General features: G+C 38.6%; 1 protein-coding gene across 6 annotated transcripts in view; it reads right to left on the bottom strand.

Annotated features, from left to right (window-relative positions):
* Positions 1–23,714, bottom strand: part of LOC104012373 (A disintegrin and metalloproteinase with thrombospondin motifs 6) — a 168,852-nt gene that overhangs the window by 99,429 nt on the left and 45,709 nt on the right. For all 6 annotated transcript variants that reach the window (XM_087762590.1, XM_087762587.1, XM_087762588.1 and 3 more), the window contains one exon: positions 6,036–6,079. In XM_087762590.1, the coding sequence (XP_087618716.1) occupies positions 6,036–6,079 (44 nt within the window). The remainder of the gene's footprint in view (positions 1–6,035; positions 6,080–23,714) is intronic.

Here is a 23,714-nt window from a genome sequence, read left to right as displayed (position 1 = left end):
GGAATTTCACTTTGCCAGCTAGACATTAATATTTTTTGAACTGCAGTCAGTGCTGGAAAATGTCTAGACTAGGGGTTAGATTTATAAATTTTACTTCTGGTAACGTGGGACCACCTGGTAACTTGAGACAGGAGAGGGAATTCAAGAAAGCATTTCTATTTTAACATTCTTGAGCCTGAAGAAAGCCAAACGTATCCACATTATTTTTCTAAAGAAATGTTTAAGTTTAGTGGGTTCATAAAAACATACAAGCAACTTTTTTAGCTACAAAAAGCCTCACATGGTACATTTAAAAAAAATTATAAAAGCAAAACTGAATGCATCAATGAAGAGAAAGGAGACGTTAATAACAACCGTTCATTCAACCATTGAAGTCTTTTCCATTTATCACCCATCATCTCCTGGAATTAAAACCTTACTGTACTACAAGTGCTTTTAAAAACTTTCTTTAGAGAGAGAAAGCTCTTCCTTATCTTATACATTCTTCAGCAACAGAGTATCACACAACATACTGTAGACATAACTTGGTGCCATTAGAGAAAGCTCTAAACATCAGATTTATTTACTGTATTCCTCCCTAGGATTTCTTATCTAAAAAAAGCAGTAATCCTTTCTTTAAGGAAATCACCTGCTCATTTAACTACACTATAACAAAAAAGCGACTGGAAAAAGTGCTACTTCAAATTATTCTGTTTGGACTAACAGAAGCAAGTAATAAGATGACAAATGCTTCCTGTCTGTGTCCACATTAGCAAGTAATTTGGAGCCATAGGAGTTGGTCAGCAAAGTGAAGCACTGATATTGAGGCTCCTCACATCTTTCTGCATGGGTTGGACATCCTACTTTGGACTAGTTTAATCCCATAGGCTGAACATATTCACTACGTATGTGGTTCAAAGCTTTCAAAAGGAAAAAATATTACAGGATATAATGAAAATACAGCCCATGTAGTGATTCAGACCTTAATGTCTCCCATAGGCACATATGGAGCATTTGGGGAGTATGCGTTCCGACTTCATTTTCTCCAAAACAAATCTAGTTTGCACATACCAAAACTACTTTGATAACCAAACTGACATGGGCAAAAAGCAACAATGTGTGTCTGTACAATTTGCATCAAAACAGTATTACTGCTCTAAATCAAATCCCCGGTGTAGACATGCCCACTGAGGACAGGATGAAACATCAGAAGAACAACAACTATCCATTAAGAAAAAACTGTAAATTGTTTGCAGTGTGCAACCTGTAGAAAACACAATAATTACAGTTCACCTGCCTAAACTATACTATTCTAATTGAGTAGGACATTCTGAAGACAACATGGCAATACTTACATAAAAACTGTCATGTTCCCCTGCAAAGTTCACCACATTTGTTCAGAAGGGACAGGCGAGGACGGAGGGGTGGAGGGGTTGCCCTCTACATCAAAAAATGGATAGATTGGGAAGAGCTGTCTCTGAAGAATAGCCACGAGCAGGTTGAAAGCTTATGGGTAAGAATTAGAGACCAAGGCAACAAAGGGAACCTTGTAGTCGGCGTTTACTACAGGCCGCCCGACCAAGGGGAGACTATTGACGAAGCCTTCTTACTCCAGCTACAGGAGGCATCACACTCGCAGGCTCTCATCCTGCTGGGGGACTTCAACCACCCCGACATCTGCCGGAAAAGTAGCACAGTGAGCTGCAGGCAATCCAGCAGACTCCTGGAGTGTATCGAGGATAACATCTTAGGCCAGGTAATAGACAGCCCTACCAGAGGGGCAACATCTTAGGCCAGGTAATAGACAGCCCTACCAGAGGGGCCGTAATACTGGACCTGTTGGTCACCAATGCAAGTGAGCTAATCAGAGGTGTCAAGATTGGAGGCAGCCTGGGCTGCAGTGATCCTGCATGCACTGGTGGAGATCGCAGTCCTGAGGGATATGGGTCAGGCAAAAAGTAAAGTCAGGACCCTGAATTTTAGGAAAGCAAACTTCCAGCTGTTCAAGGAGTTAGTCAATAGGACCCCCTGGGAAACTGCCCTCAGGGACAAGGGAGCAGAACAGAGCTGGCAGATCTTTAAGGACGCTTTCCATAGGGCACAAGAGCTCTCGATCCCCAGGTGTAAGAAATCAGGAAAGGAAGGCAAGAGACTGGCATGGCTGAGTCGAGACCTGCTGGTCAAACTAAAGGGCAAGAAGGAAATGCACAGGCAGTGGAAGCAGGGACAGGTATCCTGGGAAGAGTACAGGGATGTTGCCCGGTTGTGTAGGGATGGGGTTAGGAAGGCCAAGGTGTGGCTGGAGCTGAACTTGGCAAGGGATGCAAAGAATAAGAAGAAGGGCTTCTACAGGTATGTCAGCCAGAAAAGGAAGGTCAAAGAAAGTGTACCCCCCAATGAACATGACTGGCAAACTGGTAACAACAGACAAGGAGAAGGCTGAGGTACTCAACAACTTTTTCGCCTCAGTCTTAACTGGCGACCGCTTTTCCCACACCTCTCGAGTGGATGGACCTCAAGGCAGGGACTGGGGGAGCAAAGCCCCTCCTGCTGTAAGAGAAGATCGGGTTCGTGACCACCTGAGGAACCTGAATGTACAGAAGTCTATGGGACCTGACGAGATGCATCCCAGAGTCCTGAGGGAATTGGCTGATGTAGTTGCCAAGCCACTCTCCATGATATTCGAAAAGTCATGGCAGTCGAGTGAAGTCCCCGGGGACTGGAGAAAGGGAAACATTGCACCCATTTTTAAAAAGGGTAGAAAGGAGGACCCTGGGAACTATCGACCTGTCAGCCTCACCTCTGTGCCTGGGAAGATCATGGAACAGATCCTCCTAGAAGCTGTGCTAAGGCACGTGGAGGACAGGGAGGTGATTCGAGACAGCCAGCAGGGCTTCACCAAGGGCAAGTCTTGCCTGACTAACCTAGTGGCCTTCTATGATGGAGTGACTGCATCAGTGGACAAGGGAAGAGCTACGGATGTCATCTATCTGGACTTCTGTAAGGCCTTTGACACAGTCCCCCACGACATCCTTCTCTCTAAATTGGAGAGATATGGATTTGATGGGTGGACTGTTGGGTGAATGAGGAATTGGCTGGATGGTCGCATCCAGAGGGTAGTGGTCAATGACTCAATGTCCAGATGGAGATCGGTGATAAGTGGTGTCCCTCAGGGGTCCGTTCTGGGGCCAGTGCTGTTCAATATCTTCATCAATGACATAGACAGCGGGATCGAGTGCACCCTCAGCAAGTTTGCAGATGACACCAAGCCGAGAGGTGCGGTTGACACGCCTGAGGGACAGGATGCCATCCAGAGGGACCTGGACAAGCTGGAGAAATGGGCCTGTGCGAACCTCATGAGGTTCAACAAGGCCAAGTGCAAGGTCCTGCACCTGGGTCGGGGCAACCCCCGGTATCAGTACAGGCTGGGGGATGAAGGGATTGAGAGCAGCCCTGCGGAGAAGGACTTGGGGGTACTGATAGACAAAAAGCTGGACATGAGCCCACAATGTGCTCTCGCAGCCCAGAAAGCCAACCGTATCCTGGGCTGCATCAAAAGAAGCGTGGCCAGCAGGTCGAGGGAGGTGATTCTGCCCCTCTACTCCGCTCTGGTGAGACCCCACCTGCAGTACTGCGTCCAGCTCTGGGGTCCTCAGCACAGGAAGGACATGGACCTGTTGGAGCAGGTCCAGAGGAGGGCCACAAAAATGATCAGAGGGATGGAACACCTCTCCTATGAGGACAGGCTGAGAGAGCTGGGGTTGTTCAGCCTGGAGAAGAGAAGGCTCCGGGGAGACCTTATTGCAGCCTTTCAATACTTAAAGGGGGCTTATAAGAAAGATGGGGATAGTCTTTTTAGCAAGGCCTGCTGCGACAGGACAAGGGGTAATGGTTTTAAACTAAAAGAGGGTAGATTCAGACTGAACACAAGGAAAAAATTTTTCACGATGAGGGTGGTGAAACACTGGAACAGGTTGCCCAGAGAGGTGGTAGGTGCCCCATCCTTGGAAACATTCAAGGACAGGCTAGATGGGGCTCTGAGCAACCTGATCTAGTTGAAGATGTCCCTGCTCATTGCAGGGGGGGGGTTGGCCCAGATGACCTTTAAAGGTCCCTTCCAACCCAAACTATTCTATGATTCTATGATTTGAGTGATGAAATCATCTCTATCTTCAGATCTTATAACTGAGCACTTTCTTCAGTGACTTACAAGACCAGATTAATGATTTATAATTCCATACCATGCTTGCAGAAAGTGGCAGAGATCAAGTCCAGAACCCAGTCTATGGCTCAGATTTAAACAAAAAAAAAGTAGTTCTTCACTGGAGCCACAGAGGTGCTGCAAAGACATCTGAGGTCTATCTTTTCTAAGAGTTTCCATGCAAGATTCCTTATTTTAGGAAACTGGAATAGGAGAGAGACATCTATGCCACAGTAAATCCTTTACTTCTGTTTCTTCCTAGAACACCAATGACTCAGGTTTCTTCTGACCTTTTGAGACTTTTGTTCACAGACACCTTAAATATATGCTTAACTTTAGTTACTGGAGGTCAGTGGGACTTAAGCATATTAAATGCCTCGCAAAAGAGAGCCACGGGGCCTTGTCTCTTCTCCCATTCAATGCCTATAATGCAAATGAAGTGTTGTGGTTCTGTCGCCAAGGATCCCATAACAGTGAGTTGGAAATGATACCATGTGATTTTTTTTTTTTTAATCAAGCATTTGCCAGAGTCTATCCCCTGTTATGCTGTATTCAGTATTTGCCTTTATGCCAAAGTCTGATACAGTAAGAAATAGTACACTAATGATCTGTGTTAAAAATATCACATATAAATATCAAATAGTTCATCGGTGAATGTACGCCCTTTAAAACTTTCTTCTTTTAAGACTACAATTGCAAAGACATCAATATGACATCAATATAGACAGTCTCTTCAGTTTTTTCTCTTCCACCACAGATGTCAAAAGAAAATAAATTACATTTAGAAATTCATCATCATTTGCCTTTTACTAAAACATGCTGTGGATATTGTTTATATTTACAGCAGGCAAAATTTTTATACCTTTCCCCATATAAACTACTTCCCTGTGCCACAAGCATCATGCTGACTTGAGCAAGACATGTAGAAAAATCAACATGAGTTAAGGCTAGCAAAGCATACAGTAATACAGGGAAAGACAAAGCAAATAAAATTATGAGCTCTGATTAGGAGAAAAGTATTAATATCCTGAACTAACTGAATTAGAATTATATCTTTAATTACTTCTGAGAAAGAGGCTTATATAAAAGGATCCAAATTGGAAAAAAAAAAAATATATATATACTCTTTGAATAATGCTTCTTTCATATATTAAAGCACTACTAAAGGTAACAACTATAGTATAGTAAATAACTTTTGGTGACAAATTTAGGTGTGGAGAGAACGATAGTTCTCCATCCTGCACTCAAGGTTGCTTGTGTTTCTCCATTGTCAAAGCACTGTTTTAAGGAGTTCAATATTACTGTAATTTATATCACTGTGTTATTTTTCTCTAAGTCTGTGAAAGTAACAGTCTGAAGCTGTACTCCTTGTGTACAACAGACCAACAGTGTAAATCTCAATGCCTGTTTCTTTTGTAGGGTGTTTTTTGGGGGATTTGTGTTTTTTGTTGGTTTTGGTGGGTGATTTTGTTGCTGTTGTGTTTTTTTTTTCTTTAAACTTTCCTAAAGTCTTTTATTTGTATTTTTTTAAATTGATCATGGAGACAGGTTAAATAGAAATAAACAGTAAGTCCTCTCCTCTAATTATTGCTTGGTAAGTTTGAGTCATCTGCTAGGTTTTATCAGCATTACAGCTGCCAAAGAATGAAGGCCCATCAGCAGCTCACTTAAACTGCTAGCAATCTATCAAAGCATAAAACCATCTAGGTTACCCTTTATTATTCATGTTTATAAAACTGCAATATTTTGAAAGCATAAACTTTAAAAGGTCTAATCAGCCAATAAATTAATAGCCAAGTATAAAGCAAGGCAATAAACAGCAAATACAAGCTGAAATTTCTCTTTATAATCTTACCCAGTGTTCCACAAGGCTTGTTTTTATAAGTGCAGATATCATATCTGTTAAGGAGAAAAAAAAGTAGATAAAATATGTCAGAGAATCAAATTTGTAAGACATTTTGTATATTTATCACATATCTGTATCATAGTTCAAGTTGTCACACCGCAATCAGCTTAATTATGTGCAGCCAGCTGGTGTCGGTATTTTCTACACTCTGGTGTAAACCACAAGCTGCAGTACACTCACAGCCGCTGGCCTCAGGCCAGTGGGACACCTGCCAGTAAAAAAAAAAAAAAAAGAAAAAAAAAGAAAAGTTAAAGTGGATCTTTGGAATCACTGGCTCCATAAAGCAGTCTACCATGTTGTTATGAAGTTATAGCAGCATGTCTGTAGACTGATTCAGAACACTTTTACTTTTTGAACATATTGGAATCCTCTTACAGTCTCATACTTATCAACTAAACAATATTAATTGTAACTCCTACTATTTAAACTTTGATTCTAATTAAAAACTATAACTCAATTATTACACCAAAAATTATTAAAAAAAACCTTATGAACTGCCATTATAGTTCCCTTCTCATTGTCTTCTAGTGATTATATGTCTTAAGAGTACACTGTAACAAACTAAAATGAAAAACATATTTTTGCCAAAAGCTAAATAATATCTTTAATGAAGAATTTTCATCATTTTAGATACAATCCTTCAAATACAGAAGCTCAATGAGTTTTTCTGTAGTTAACATGTAAGTATCTGGAGCTGAAAATAGAATTAAAATGTTTCCTGCAGCATAGCTAATAATAGCAGCAGTGGTCACGCAGCAGTCAATTCATTGATTACACCTTCATATTTTGAATACTCAACCCTATGATATGGCTAGTGATATGAGAACACTCTTACAATGCCTTTGATTTTAGAGGATTTATACTGATTTCCTTGCAGTATGTTTCAGAATAATTTCCATTATTTTGAATGGCGAGTGAGAACAAAGATGAAAAGATACCATCTATATGCTTTAATTTTTAACCCAAATATTTACTTATTTCAGGCCACCAGACATTTCTGTTAAAATAACATATAAGGACTGTTTTCAAATGGGTTATCACATAGGGGTCTGATCATGAAATATATACCTTTCAGTGCTAACAGAGTTAAGGTCTGTCTGTAAGCCAAATCCATAGGCAAAATAACAAAGCTTAAAATTTGGAACAAATCCAGTAAACTCTCTGCATATAGACTGCTGTGACCATATGGAATTCCTCTGATTTTTAAAGGTACCTGGTGTGGAACAGTTTGCAGGATTAAGCTCTAATTTTGAACTCAAATGCTCAGCATTCTTATATAAAACGTGTTGGAATATAGAATCATAGAATATCCTGAGTTGGAAGGGACCCACCACAAGGATCATCGAGTCCAACTCCTGTCTCTGCATAGGACAACCCCACAATTCACACCATATGTCTGAGGGCGTTGTCCAAATGCTTCTTGAATGTTGTCAGGCTTGGTGCCATGACTACCTCTCAGGGGAGCCTGTTCCAGTGCTCCACCACCCTCTGGGTGAAGAACCCTTTCCTACTGTCCAACCTAAACCTCCCCTGGCATATCTTCCTGACGTTCCCTCGGGTCCTATCATTGGTCGGCAGGGAGAAGAGATCAGCACCTGCCCCTCCTCCTTCCCTCGTGAGGAAGCTGTAGACTGCGATGAGGTCTCCCCTCAGTCTCCTCTTCTCCAGGCTGAACAGACCAAGTGACTCCAGCTGCTCCTCGTACGGCTTCCCCTCTAAACCCTTCACCATCTTCGTGGCTCTCCTCTGGACACTCTCTAGTAGCTTCGTATCCTGTTTGTACTGTGGTGCCCAAAACTGCACACAGTGCTCAAGATGAGGCCGCACCAGTGCAGAGTAGAGCGGGACAATCCCCTCCCTCGACCGGCTAGCAATACAGTGCTTGATGCACCCCAGGACATGGTTGGCCCTCCTGGCTGCCAGGGCACACTGTTGGCTCACGTTCAACTTGCCATTGACCAGAACCCCCAGATCCCTCTCCGCAGGGCTGCTCTCCAGCCTCTCGTTCCCCAGTCTGTATGTACATCCAGGGTTGCCATGTCCCAGGTGCAAAATCTGGCACTTGCCCTTGTTAAACTTCATACGGTTGGTGATTGCCCAGCTCTCTAATTTGTCCAGATCTCTCTGCAAGGCCTCTCTGCCCTTGAGAGTGTCATCGGCAAACTTAGATAGCAAACCTTCCAGTCCTGCATCCAAGTCGTTTATGAAGATATTGAAGAGCACTGGCCCCAAGATGGATCCCTGTGGAAGCCCACTAGTGACTGGTCACCAGCCCGATGTAACCCCATTTACTATAACCCTTTGAGCCCGACCTGTCAGCCAATTGCACACCCATTGCATTATGTGTTTATCCAGCTGTATGCTGGACATTTTGTCCAGGAGGATACTGTGAGAGGCAGTATCGAAGGCTTTACTGAAGTCCAAAAATATTACATCGACTGGCTTCCCTCGGTCAACTAGGTGGGTAATCTTGTCATAGAAGGAAATCAAGTTGGTGAAGCAGGATTTTCCCCTCATGAACCCGTGCTGGCTGGGACCAATGACTGCATTGTCTTTCAGGTGTTTTTCAATAACTCCCAGAATAATCTTCTCCATGATTTTGCCAGGCACAGAGGTGAGACTGACAGGCCTGTAGTTACCAGGGTCATCCCTGTTGCCCTTCTTGAAGATTGGGACAATGTTTTATTTATATATATACATAAAAATATATATAAAATTAGGTTTTGTATGTCACAAAGCTATAAAATTACACAGATACAGAGAGAAAGATTTTTTTTTTTACTGAACATTTCCTGCCTTTTGCATATTTAAGGAAACAAACTTCTTATTTCTGCATTTAGGACAGAGCCTGAACCTAACCCTATTGAAGTTCCTGCAAAATTATTCCTCAAAGAAAGCAGACAAGGCTCAGGCTTATTTAGTGAGAAAACCCAAATTTGCCCGAATTCCTTTAAAATGTCGTTTAGAACTCAACACAAGGAAGTCTGTGCAATACACAGGAAGTATTGATCTTTAATTTTTTTTTAATATACAATACTAATAGGAAAAAAACCCAATAAAGTCATACATCCTTAGATAAAAAGAATGTTTAAGAAGAAAGCCAGTTCCACTAACTCAAGTAAAATGCTGTCACTGATTTCAGTGGAGCTGAAAATTCAGTGAAGCTGAAAATTTGCCCTTATGGCCTGAATCTGCTTAAAGGTATGAATCTGAAGTTAGTCCTCACATTTGGCTCAGTTTCACAAGGAACTGTGATAGGAGAGAGTGATATGAATTAAATCCTTTTTTTCTGTTACACTTTTGAAAAACAAAGACCATGGTATCCTTCTGTTTGTGCTGGGTAGCAAGTATTCTTCATTATGCATAGGCTAGTATTTATAAGAAAATGTGATGATAATGAAACTTAAAATTAGATAATAAAACTACAGAAAATATAATTTTATTTTCCAATACACTATTTTTGCAAGAACATACCCAGATAGTAATGGTATTCTAATTATGGCTTCTTTAAGTATTCAAATTTTATAGGAAATAATAATTTCCTCTAAGGAGCATTCATACACTCTATTATTCTGTGGTTTAATAGGAAAAACCTTTAAGTTTTCAATGTCAAATGACTGACTTCTTTACCTACATCATCTTCAAGCTCTTCCCCCCCCCCCTTTTCATATGGATGGTTTCTGCTTCTGATTTGTTTGAAAGTTCATATAATTTTTGTGTACTGAACTGTTCAGTTCCATCATTTGCTTCTCTATATGACTTAACGAAATCAGCCTATCTTGTCTTTTTTGATTTTGACACCACTTCCTCTAACTTTATTTTGAATTTCCAAGGAACCCATTTAACCCACAGATGTTGGATTCCAAAACGCAGGAGACTACAGAGTCAATACTTGCCAGATAGTAGCTTCAAGCCAAGAAACCCCCAAAATGACAAATCATCCAGATTACCCATTAGATTAGATAGGTCTAATTGCTATTAAAAAAACAAACAAACAAAAAAACCCCCAAAAAACCCCCCACAAAACCAAAAACCAACAACCCAACAAACAAAAAAACCCCAAAAAACCCAACCAAAACCAAAAAACACCACACCCCAAAAAAAACCAACCACCACCACCAAAAAACCAAACCAAAGGTGAAGATGGGTCATAGTTGTCACCAGGACCTTAGTAAATAATTCAGGAACCACAGACAACAAAAAGTTAAGTTCTCAAGCCAACAACAATCTCAACCAACCATTAAGAAAAAGATAACAGTCGTGAGGGTTATGCAAAAATGCAGTTTGCCAGATGTGAATATATTTTCTTCTTTATTCACTGACAGAATGTGTAAGAAGGCCACCACACAAAATTTGAATGTAAGAATACAAATATGCAAGTTGCAAAAAAACCTCAGGATGAGATGGCAGCCTGTTTATTTTGAGACAGCAAAGTAAATCCTTTGCCCAAGTTGGAAGAGAAGATCATATGCCTCCTGACAAAGTGGATGACCAGGCTGGGGAAGTGAAATGTGGAAAGAGGCAAGAGGCAAGATTGTTGATTACATGTCCATTCACACCCTGAATGGATCAGAAGTCATTTGATGAGACAGATGGGGAAGAGGTTTGGGACTTCTGGACACACTTGCAGGGTTGCTGAAGAGCCACATCAGACAGGTGGGAAATGCATGATGGATGTACAGCTGTCACTGACAACTCCAACTGAATTATCAGACAGAAGGAAACTGCAGAGATAGACTATTACCAAGTCAACAGGATGGTAAAGAACTGGAGTGGTAATAGCCTCCTGTCATGCCATGAATCAAACAGGAAGTGTTAGTGTGCCCCTCCAAGGGCTCTGCCAAAGAAAAAACTTCTAGTCTTTTTTGACAGGATATGAGCATGCCCCATGTAGGTATATCTATACCACTGAATTAAACAGTGAAAGGGACCACTCCTGGACACTGAAATTCTATTATCTGTATTATCAAAACTGTTTTAAAAATCCATCAAATTGTTTAAAAAAAGGGTCCCTTGCACAGATTTGGCCCATGACAACTAATCTCAAAGAATTCCTGTGAAAAGTTCAGAAGGTGGCCACACACAATTATCAACAGGCAAAACATATGCAGCTACTCTGTTCTGGAGAAGTCAGCTTATTAATGTGGACACAATAAGTTCTGTGCCAGCGGTCCTCAGTGCAATAAAACAGACATGTTTCTTTAATTTATTAGCATAGATGTAAGCTACAGGCTATCTCTTGAAGAAGCCTCATTTATCTACAAATCTGACTTGCGGAAAAATCCCTTTCCTTTGCAAATCTGATGAATAGTATCATCCTGATCACTTGAGTAGGACACTTAAATATTTAAGAAAGATGGGTTCTCTGTAAATACTGTAAGCACTGTTCCATCTTGTCAGATAACTTATTTGCAGCTACAGCCAATCCCAGATGCCTTAGGGGGAGACAGATGTTTCTCTCCCATCTAGCTGTACATTTAGGGAAGGGAGAGAGGATTCTTCCTGATCTCTGCAATCTGTCAGCTTGCAGGCCTAATGCATGTAGTTGTGCAACTACGAAGTTCACACAAAGTTCTATGTAAGAAAGTATGTTCCCTCTATTAAAAAATAAATAAATAAAGACACAAATTCACATATTTGAAGGCCTCCACCCATTCCTAGCATAAAAAGGTAAGTAATTTATTCTAGAAGCTACATAGGATAAAAAGCTGTTCCTTAAAAGCTATTTAATCTCACATTAAGAGCTGTTCTCAATGTAAGAATTTGAGAACATCTGTGCTAGGTTATCTGGTTCATCTGCCTTTCCTCTCAAAAGCAGTCATTTGTGAGTGCTTACAGGGATAACAGGACAGCAGACTGATACCTTCCCTGATACAACCTCCCAGCTCTGTGGCTTAGGGAACTTCAAAGGCAGAGTTTGCATCTCTAGTATTTAATTGATTTTTCTTCTAATGTTTTCAGCACTTAGTTAATTCCTCTTCAGTCTAAAAGAAATTAATTTCAGTGTCCATCTGGGGGATGTTGTTATGCTTTATCAGCAAAGTTGAGTCCCTCTGTCCCAGTAGAGATCTCTCTCATGCTGAAGTAATTTTTTTATTTTCTCTTAAATCAGATGATTAATAAATTGAACTTTGTCAGTGTCATACCACTACAATGTGGCCTTTCTGCCGCCTTCCTTTGTGCTCTAGGCCTTTTTAAACTTTCTGAAGCATATTTGTATTACAATTCAAAAAGTTGTTCTAATAGTGGTATTAACAGTAGTAGATACAAAGGCAAAATGAATGACCTCTTCTAACATGATAATCTGTATTTATACATTCAACAATAACATTGTCTTTTTCACCAGTTTGATTATGTGAAATTGCCCATTAATGGAAAAGAGTCTCTATAAAGCACTGTTATTACTAGCTATGTGTTACTGGAAATGTCCACTGTGCCAGAAAGGACTATCTGCATCAAATTAACTCTGAGATAGCAATATACCTGTAACAGGATTGGAAATATACATGAATACTAGCATTGGATACACTTTAAAGAATTTAACTAATCAACATAAATAAAGTATATGCCGTGGGTTATTCAAGTATGATAAATGAAGAAAGCATAAAAACTCTTATTAGAAATGCAAACTGTTCAAAACCAGTATGAAACACAAGCTACTTATAAATACATAAACCTACTATAAAAATCACCTGAAAGCTACCTGTCCAATATGCCCGAGTAATATTTCAGATAGATATAGACAGAAATAACCGAGGCTTTTGAAGGAATATTTTTTAACGGAAGAGTTCAGGAACAAAAAAAAATATATAATCACAGCAAATTGCTGAGGAAAAATCTACCAAGATGGCTGGAATATAAATGTAAACGTACATGAATGTAAGAAAATTCAGGCTAGACAAAGCCAACAAATAGGTATGACTAGACATAAAAAGCTCTTCATAACTTTGAGATGGCTGAACTCATATTTCATATATATAATACTACACGATTTGCCGATTAACCTAATTTAAAAGGTTGTCAGAAAACAAAATAAAGCCTAAGAACTGGTTCTGTCCTGACGAAGAGGAAACAGAGCTAACTACTACAAATTATTAGGAGTTCATTTTTAGAAAACATTTCCAAATATATTATCCCTGAAAGGAAGGTTTTATTTTTCACTTGTTTGAAATCAAATCTTACTTTTTGACACTTGCTTTTTATTACCATATGCTTTGACATTGTCCCTTTCACATGCCCTTGCTCAATGATAAACATAACTGGTTCATTAGAATTTGATCTTCTTTTTTAATTCTTCATGCTATGCAACATGATTTATGTATGCACCCAATCATATATATCTTATATTTGAATAAGTGTTAAAAGGCCAGTCAAAAAAAACCTATTTTAAAAAATTAAGTTAACCTAGTTCTAACACCTAGAACTATAAACTGAACTACTGCTAAATCAAAGAAATCTCAGACTTCCCTTAAAGGGATCAAAAACCTCAAACTATCTGACAATTCCAACTTCTATTTCTAAATTATGGAAAATAAAAATGAAAGAACAGTCAGTAGCTTGTAGTTTCACCATATTCTTTTCCATATATATACTTGGCTATGATAAAAAAGTGGCTATTTTGCAAGTGCAGACAATGTCACTAATGCTAGAGAATTGTGTGGAAAAAATAGTTATAAAACAAATACTGAGTTTTGGTCCATTTTTATAAAAAGCTTTTTATCATAATTCTTCAACAGCTCACCACTTTTAAGATAATTTGGTCATTCATTAGATTTGCACAGGTTACAAACAGCAATACTCTTTATAACACAATACTTTTTGATGTCTTTCTAAAAGCTTTACTACAGCATATGCTTAGCCTTACAGAAAGTGGTACACCGCAACAGCATTCTGCCTTAAAATAAAGTACTTATTTGGTTTCTTCCTCACAAACCTCAAACCAAAAAGAGCTATTTAAACCAAGGAAGGAAAAGCATAATATACGTTACACATCACTCAACAGAAATAGCTTTTTCTATTATTAGTTTTCCATGTCTTTAAAACTGCCACAGACAACCAAAGTCTGGCTCTATTGGAGTTTCTTCTGATACTTAACTTGGTTGGATAAATGAAACTGAGTTATAGCTAGAAAAACTATTACTGCTCTAAGTTCTAATTCTCCCAATTTATATGAAAATAAATATTTTAAATAATTGCACTGTAGATGAAACATTTAAATACTACTCTTTCTAAACTGCAAATGCAGTCAGAACAGTAAAAATAAATTCTGTTCTGAAACAATTTTTTTTAATGCTGTCATTTGCCTTCATCAATTTTGGCAATGTAACATTAGAATAGCAGTTGCAAATTTACCATAATCAGTAGTATTATCGGTGCATTTAGGACATATGTACAAAGCTGATTTTGAGATTATGAATTAATAAAAGATTCTCTCAACACAAACTCCACCCCTAGACTGTCTAAAAAAAATTTTTTAACTAATTTCATGAAAAATATATCAACAGAGAGGTTTTTCTTCAACACTATCTTGATGTGCCATGTGAGCATATAGTAGAACTATTGCAAAAAATAGTAATTACATGAAAATAGAGTACTTCATAGATGAGTTTGTAAATAAAAATAGTTCTAAAGACAAGATAAAGAACCTGAGACAGTTCTCAGCTTGAGACACACCCTAGGCCATGATACACCATTTCAAATCACTGTTAAAAAGCGATCATTCAAAAAATTGGAGGGGCTAGCTTTAAAGTCTTGTGATTTTAAGGAATACATTTAGACTTTTAAGTAATTTTCTGCTTTCTAAGACTATCTGTATTTATGTACATTTTTGATACTTTTCAGGGTTTACTCTACAGTCATCCAGACTAAAAGCTTCCTTTTCCAATGTAAGCCATGATATATCAACATGTCCTTACCAGCTACAGCAAATATAATGCGAAGAGAATAAAAGAATGGAAAGTACAGAATAACAAGTGCTACAAAACTGTTAGATCATGATCTAGTTAAGTATCCAAGACAGACACAAGCCTACAGAAGCTTAACAGGACATCAGTATTCTGCTAGTATATAAAAAAATACTCTAATAGCACCAATACTGCTGACTGGTTCAGATACGACACTTATCATTGAGCAGCCTTTATTCCTTTAAAAGTACTATTTTGTGGATTAAAATTAGGTAGCGTAAAAATACAGACAATTCCTTGCTGTCCACTGACATATTGTTAACATCATTTGAAACTCTGGAAAAGACAAAATACTTCCCTTCCCTGTGTTCTTCTTCTAATCAGAACCTTTCTGAAGACCATACATGACTATAAAGACAGAAAGAAAGTATCAGCTCAACTGCAATATCATGAAGGCAAATGAACATTCTACAAATTCATTAGACTATTTTAGTTGACAATGTAGACTCTACAGTTACTCTAGAGACAGCTTTATAAAGCAAACTCTAGCACTAAAGAAACAGCCAGGCACTTGCGGTTCCAAAGCATGCCCCCTTGCAGGCTTCGGACTAGCAGTGTCACTTCACACTCTGCTCTGCCTTGATTTCTCCATCATCAGAAGTTATTTCTTCCTTTTTTTATATTCTGTATCCAAAACGTACAGGCTTGCTGCTTTAACTCATTCCTCCCCTCCTCCATGTATTTTCTTTTATGATCCTCAGTGAACATAAGTTCCAGCAGAGTTCTCTCTCCACAGCTTTAAGATTACCAGAGATTGATTGATGGCTCAAGCTATCATCAACTAGCTTCTACAAATAGGCCTATCCTACTATAAAAATAATTTTGAGGGATATCAACACAGCAGTCATAGCAGCATCAATAGGTTCAGCCTAGACTAGCTACCCAAAGACCCATCTTGCTTCTTTCCATTTTTACACCCTGCACCAAGTTCTGTGCTTCTGCATTTAATGTCAGCACCCAAGCTAGCTAGAGGGTTGAGTATGTCTTTGGTATATTGAAATCACTTTACTAATAGTAGTACAGATAGCATAAGACATCATACAGAAGGAGCTCCAGGCCTTCTAGCAGTTTTAGCCCAATCTTAGATGAATCCATCCTCCTTCAGAACATGTTAATTCTATTTCAAACTAGGTTTTAGGTCCCCTTCAACACTGAGACTCCTCAACCAGGCATCTTACAACAAAATCATTAAAAACACCTTTCTTGGAATAAACCCTATGTGGAAGTCAAAATTGTAGAATTTTGAAAATTGCAAGCTTGAGACTGTGAACCTATAAAAATAATGTGACTGAGATCTTGTCCAAGTTTGTGACAGTGCATCTACCCAAGGGTCCTGTCATGTTAAGACCAAAAGGAACTTAATTGTTTTTGGGGTTTTGTTTTGGTTTTTTTGTTTGTTTGTTTGTTTGTTTAAAATGTGCTGGCAAATGGAATACCTGCACCAGTCTGATCTCTGAAGTCTGTCTATATCAGAAAGTAGAACCCATGCTTCCAATCCAAAAATCCATGTAAATCTTTGTTTCATTTTCTTCTAAATAACCAATACACAGCAAGAAGAAATATTTGCTCTGTTCAAGACAAAAAAAAAGTCTGTGTGACATACATTACCACTTTCTGTCTAGCTTATTTATTTTTTAAAAAAAGCTTTTTAATGACAGCTGCAACCAACTGTTCATAGAATCATAGAATCGTTAAGGTTGGAAAAGACCCTTAAGGTCATCGAGTCCAACTGTTAACCTATCACTGCCAAGTCCACCACTAAACCATGCCCTCGAGCACCACGTCTACCCTTCTTTTAAATACCTCCAGGGATGGAGACTCAACCACTTCCCTGGGCAGCCTGTTCCAATGCCTGACTACCCTTTCTGTGAAGAAGTTTTTCCTAATATCCAACCTAAACTTCCCCTGGCACAATTTGAGGCCATTTCCTCTCGTCCTATCGCTTGGTACTAGGGAGAAGAGACCAACCCCCACCTCGCTACAACCTCCTTTCAGGTAGTTGTAGAGAGCAATAAGGTCTCCCCTCAGCTTCCTCTTCTCCAAACTAAACAACCCCAGCTCCCTCAGCCTCTCCTCATAAGACTTGTTCTCTAGACCCTTCACCAGCTTCGTTGCCCTTCTTTGGACACGCTCCAGCACCTCGATGTCCTTCCTGTAGTGAGGGGCCCAAAACTAAACACAGTACTTGAGGTGTGGCCTCACCAATGCCAAATACAGGGGCACTATCACCTCCCTGGTCCTGCTGGCCACACTATTCCTGATAAAGGCCAGGATGCCATTGGCCTTCTTGCCCACCTGGGCACACTGCCGGCTCATATTCAGCCAGCTGTTGACCAACACCCCCAGGTCCTTTTCCGCCAGGCAGCTCTCCAGCCACTCCTCCCCAAGCCTGTAGCATTGCATGGGGTTGTTGTGACCCAAGTGCAGGACCCGGCACTTAGCCTGGTTGAATCTCATGCAGTTGGCCCCGGTCCAACGATCCAGCCTGTCCAGGTCCCTCTGTAGGGCCTTCCTACCCTCCAGCAGATCAACACTCCCACCCAACTTGGTGTCATCTACAAACTTACTGAGGGTGCACTCGATCCCCTCCATCCAGATCATCAATGAAGATGTTGAACAGGACCGGCCCCAACACTGAGCCCTGGGGAACACCACTCGTGACCGGCCGCCAACTGGATTTGACTCCATTCACCACCACTCTCTGGGCTCAGCCATCCAGCCAGTTTTTAACCCAGCACAGAGTGCACCCATCCAAGCCGTGAGCAGCCAGCTTCTCCAGGAGAATGCTGTGGGAGACAGCGTCAAAGGCCTTACTAAAGTCCAGGTAGACAACATCCACAGCCTTTCCCTCATCCACTAAGCGGGTCACCTTGTCATAGAAGGAGACCAGGTTAGTGAAGCAGGACCTCCCTTTCATAAACCCATGCTGGCTGAGCCTGATCCCCCGGTTGTCCCACACGTGCCACGTAATGGCACTCAAGATGATCTGCTCCATGTTGTGAATGAATGGCCAAATACCATGAGAACAGTAACTTACTTTACAACAGTGGCTCTTCACAAACCATATTATTCTTATGTATACAAGTTGGGATTAATTAACAGTGTCTATCAAGACTGTCTGCACACATACATATTTAGTTCCCCATACCTTAAATAATGTAAGAGTGGAACAGGTGCAACTTTTTTTAGTACTTTTGCCAATAAAGAATCCCAGAAGACTCAATACTAGCTGGAAAAGAAAATGGGCTTCAGCAACAGTGATGTGTCTTGCAAAGGGATGCACTTGTCAGATTCCTTTCTATGTGTATGAATTCTTCAAACTAAGCTATTAATTCCATATTAAAACTACCTGATTGTCAAAAGGAATTCCTCACTGATTCCATAGTTCTTTTTACCTTCCATACCTTATTCAAGTCTCAGTTTTGTAAACTAGTCTTTCAAAGCTAACCTATCTTGAAGTGGGAAAATAAATTCCTCTTCAGTACTTCTATTAAGCCCACTAAGCATTTACCCACTTTTTAAAAAAACAAACAAACAAAATCACAAAAACCCACACACCTGCAGTTGTATTTCTGAAACTAGTTTGGTTTCCTCTACAAGCATTATGAAAGAATAGCACCATTATTTTTTGAATGGACAGACTAATCCTTTGTATTAAAAGTGACCTGAACTTATGTTTTTCATTTTTACCACATACTGAATATTAGCACGAGACTATTAAAATAATTATTCCCCCAAGTCATAAAATTTTCAGTGCTGAGCAGAAATTTTGACTGGCTATAAAGAGAACCTTTTTCCCCATGAGGGCAGTCGAGCAGTAAAGCGGGTTGCCCAAACAGGTTGTGCAAGACTTGAATGGATAAAGCCTTGTACAACCTGGTCTGATCTCATAGCTCACCCTGCTTGGAGCAGGACATTGGATTAAAGACCTCCAGAGGTCCTTTCCAACCTGAATCCCATAGGATCTAAGTAGGTGTTATCTGAAAATTTTCAAAATGTTTATTTAATAATCATGGAATAATAAAAATGACATTTTAATACACCTCTTCAGAATATTCATTGAAAAGGAAAGTAAAACGTATACCCAAAATGGAAGCTTCATTGCAGCCATAGTTATCGTTTTTTATATAGATAAAATAGACTACAGGAAAAAAGGGTCTCCCTGACCCATCCCACTCTGAGTTGGAACAGTCGTACATCTTACTAACAACTCCACATGAAACCTCTTGGACCACATTCCCCAATTAGTTGACTGTTAAGATTTAAAGTGCCTGACGTTGTCCTGTAAAAAACATTCTCTTCTGCAATGCCAACACAACTGCCTAAAACACTAATTGTAAGAAATCCAAGAAGTTCTTCAAGTTGAAAGAAGAAATAAATATGCCTTATTTTTTCCAGCTCAGTAAGTTTTGGCAATTAATGAAGTAACTACCATAATAAATAAATGCAAGTAACTACCATAAGATCTGCAAACAAGAAAAGTTAATGTCCAATAAAACATTTCTACTCTCCATTGTGGATGAAAAAGAGGGAGAATTTCATTAGTAGTTCTTAAACTACAAAATTATCTTATTACTTTACATAGATCAGAGTTAGTGAATTGAAACACTTTAACTTCCACCCGAATTATACAGAAATAAGACTCGATATAGAAGTTTAATAAAATAAGGATGCTTAGAAAGAGGTTGGATAACATGCAGAAGATACTGGTATTTGATTTTTTTTCTCAATGTATTAACTTTCTCAATGTATTAACTTTAATTTCTGTTGTGCAAAATAGTCTGGTTCTTAATTCTTTCAGTTTTAGTTAATTTGGTGTTTCTATTAATGTTGTGTGGTTTTATTCAATAAATACAAAACATTTACAAATGTAAATATTTTAATCAAATTCCCACATTTGCTTGGAAGAACTTGTAAAAGACTAAAGCAAAAAATCTGAAGTAAAAAATTATTTTTCAATTAGTAAATATGTAAAAATATTAAGATGAAGAAATTTATTTAAGTTCTAGAGCTACTTAAAAGAATATGCAGATAGAGAGTTTCCTTCCAGTAATCCAGGGAGAGATACCAAATTCAGTGGTGCAAAGGCTATAAAGTAGAGCCACGCATTCCAGTGAAGTTACTACCCCTAGCATAGCACCATACTATTTAGAATCCCCTTTTTAAAAAGGGTCATGTACAGGAACAAAGGTTTTTGGATTGCCAAGCAATCCGTTTGACTCAAGACATAACAAAAAAAAAATTGCAAAACATCACAATTCTCCTGACCAACTGCATCTCTTACTATTGCTACTGTTTGCTGCCAATTTTTTTAACCACTAAATAATTAATCTTAGCCAAAATATGACTAAAATGGAATAGTTTCAAAACCAATCTTGGTTAAGCCACTTTCATAGCTTAAAAGATTGCATTTCACACATCTGAAAAATTTCTTGTTCTTTAGTGTTTCCAAACATTGTTCAGAATTGCTTAATATATCTCGTTCCACTTTGGCAGGTGGTTGAGAGAGCTCATAGGGTTGACATTTCTTCTGAAAGAATCTGGACAATGAATATTTGTCAGCATTACTTATGCAAGCATTACCTTGCAATTTTGAAGCACGATTAACTATCCTAAAATTACAATATAAGCAAATAACTTTCATTACAGCTAAATTAATGTACAAGCTAAAGAACTGCCTGTACCTCATTTTCCCATTTATCCAATCACTTAGCACTCCCTTTTTCAAGCTGCCAAGAGTAATGAATGAGAGATTTGCCATGGGTCTGGCTGAAGTCTTCCAAAACTGATACAAGTCTCAGGTATCAAAGATCATTAATATGTTTGTGCAGTCTGATTGCTAAAAGCAATGTCAGTCACTCTGACAACTTTTGTAATACGGACACATATCTTCCTCTACCTGGAAAGACACTAATGATAAAGTTCAAGTAAGCCACAAAGAATTATCCTGAATGATAACTATGTACTGAGAGATAATACAGAAACTTTCAATTCCAAATAAATGTCACAATGATTGCTCATTAACTGAAAAATAGAGTGGTGAGTGCACATGTGTAGAAGCATCCTTTTTCTGCATTATCTAGAACACACTGTACCTTCCTATCAAGCTGCATACCACATGGACAAAGACTCACAGAGTAGCAGTAAACTGTCAAAATTCCAAGTACTCGTGTAGGTATCCATTCAAAATTATTATAGGCTTAAGCTGTGGGGGCATTTTCAGGATAATCTGTTGGACCAGTAAGGCTTGTGGCAAAAGAGCAAGTAATTAACTATTATGTATTTCAAGTCACATGAAGATTCCTTTAAGCAGTTTAGGAGAAAGAAAGGAAGAAAGCAATTTTCTTCTAGAGAAGAAAAAAATAATCTAAAAATATAAAAACCTAGAAATAGAACCTAAAAAAAAATCTAGAGAAAGATGGGTCTTCTACTATCCAATCTGGAGAACAAAAGTTGTGACTGGTAGTACATTAAAAGGGCATTACAACAGCAGAGGACACAAACCAATGATTCTGCTTTCAAAGTCACCACAGAAAGAAACTTGGTTCTGGGAGGATCTACTCCTCAGTGCTCATCACCATATCACAGATCAGGTATCACCAGCCCTGAGGGCAATGATAACTGATGGCTTTTACTAAATCAGCTATGGGTTGCTGGTTGAGAACATATCACAGGTATCAGAACCAAAGTGCCACAAAACATCAGAGGGACACATCCAAGTTGTAAATTGCATTCTATCTGGGAAGCTGAGTAGGATTTATCTTTTCATTTTACCAGATCTCAAGGAAAAGGAAAAGCCTCACACTCTGAATAAAATTCCTTCCTTAAAGAGTAAAACAAATGTAGGAGAAATAGCAGAAGATGCCTGGTTCAGCATAAGCTAGTATTGTTTTCTGCTTTAAGGAAGCTCTCACTGAATACTAAAAAAAGCTTAAGATTGACTTGTGTTTTTTTATGTCTTCTCAAAAAAATAAAATAATACTTATGATGTGTCAAAAATGCCATTTCAAATCCATATCATTAAATGGAATGAACTGCATTACAAGAAGGGTCAATTTCAAACTCTAGAACTTATTTCCATCCAAACTAGCTAAATCCTCTTATAGAAACTGGAGAAAAGGTATGAAGATTGTGTGGTTTTGTTTTTCAGTGACCAGGCTGTATAAAACCAGAAAAAGCTAGACTACCCTAATCTGCTATATAAAAGGCTAAAAGAAAAAGCACACGGTGTGCAAATCTATGGATCATATAGTTCTGTGTCACTAGTAGTAATAATGAAAGAGAGAGTGAAGCCCAATTTCCCTTGTTGCCATGGGTTCAGGGGACATAGACAACCACACCATGGCATGGCCAAAGGTACTGACAGTCAAAATTATAAGATTGTAACTTTATAGGACCTGAGCATGTTGGCAGTAAAATTCAATTTTCAAATGAACTGCAATAACATACACGTGAAGATGTATTTAAAGACTGTGTTTTACAGTTGAAGTAGTTTACTGGTGATTTGCATTTATGTCCGTAGCAGCAGAATCAGACCTTTAAGCAGATAAGAAGCCACAGCAAGAGATCCTGTTTTGATACTATGAGTGCAGAATATCAGCACAACTGCATGCCTCAGTCTCACATAAAATTTACTGAAAGTTAACTGATGGATAAGTTTTAAACAGGGAATTTTCACCTTAATATGAAAATAACCCTGCTGAAGTCATAAGACTTAGTTATGTGAGTAAAGATTTGACAGTCAGGCCCTGTGATCGTTTGTAGTTTTCAGTATGGTTTGCAACTGCCAAATGTTAGGTGGAAATTGAGGAGTGGGGAGGTGAAGGAATGTGTGTATGAGGGTATGTTACAAGCCAAGCTATTTTAACACTAACATACATGCAACAGTTCAGAGAAAAAATTGTTATCCAGCAGCAGTAATAACCAAGATTGAGACAAGCAAGAATATAATGCTTATACAGAAATTTTGTCAGAATATCACAACTGATGTTCTAACGAGCAGAAACAGTCAGGATCTGTTCTATACTGTATTTAAAAAAGGGAACCTGAAATACAGATGACCTAGGCAGCTTGGTGAGTCAGAAGGAAGAATGCCACCTACTGAGTCAACAACTTAATTATAACAAAACCAACAAATCACATATTTGTCATGAAACAGAAAAGGAAGTTTTAAGTGATATTTAAAGAGTTTTCTACTCCCTATTGAAAATCTAAAGCTTTTTTATTTTGAAATGTTACTGCAATTTATATGCTAGTGATTCTATGTTTCTGTACAGGTGAGCTAGTGTTTTAGCCAAATTAATACTTACACCTAAAATATTTCTGAAAGGCTTCTGATGCCTCCATTTCTAAATAATTAAAAAGAGCTTTAGTTTACAAAGGGAAATTGTCACTTTCTGAATATTCTGCCTCTTTAAAATCCCTCAGAGTTGGACATAGAAACATGAAGATGCTCAAAATTACACATCAAATTATGTTTGGAAAAGTAGGCCTTTACTCCTTTTCTTTTTTTATTTTTAAAAAATTCTGGAATATGGGTTCAACTATGTTGGAGGACAAAATATTAAAAAAGAAAAACATGAAGAATCAGTTACTGAAGACATTCTTAATTTACTTGATTTTGGGTTAATAAACTTGTTGATAATCAACCCTGCAACACATGAAA

This window comes from Nipponia nippon, unplaced genomic scaffold, assembly GCF_047370975.1.
Source record: "Nipponia nippon isolate SJK-2023a ecotype South Korea unplaced genomic scaffold, ASM4737097v1 scaffold_26, whole genome shotgun sequence".
NCBI lineage: Eukaryota > Metazoa > Chordata > Aves > Pelecaniformes > Threskiornithidae > Nipponia > Nipponia nippon.
This window is presented reverse-complemented; position numbering and strand designations above follow the sequence as displayed.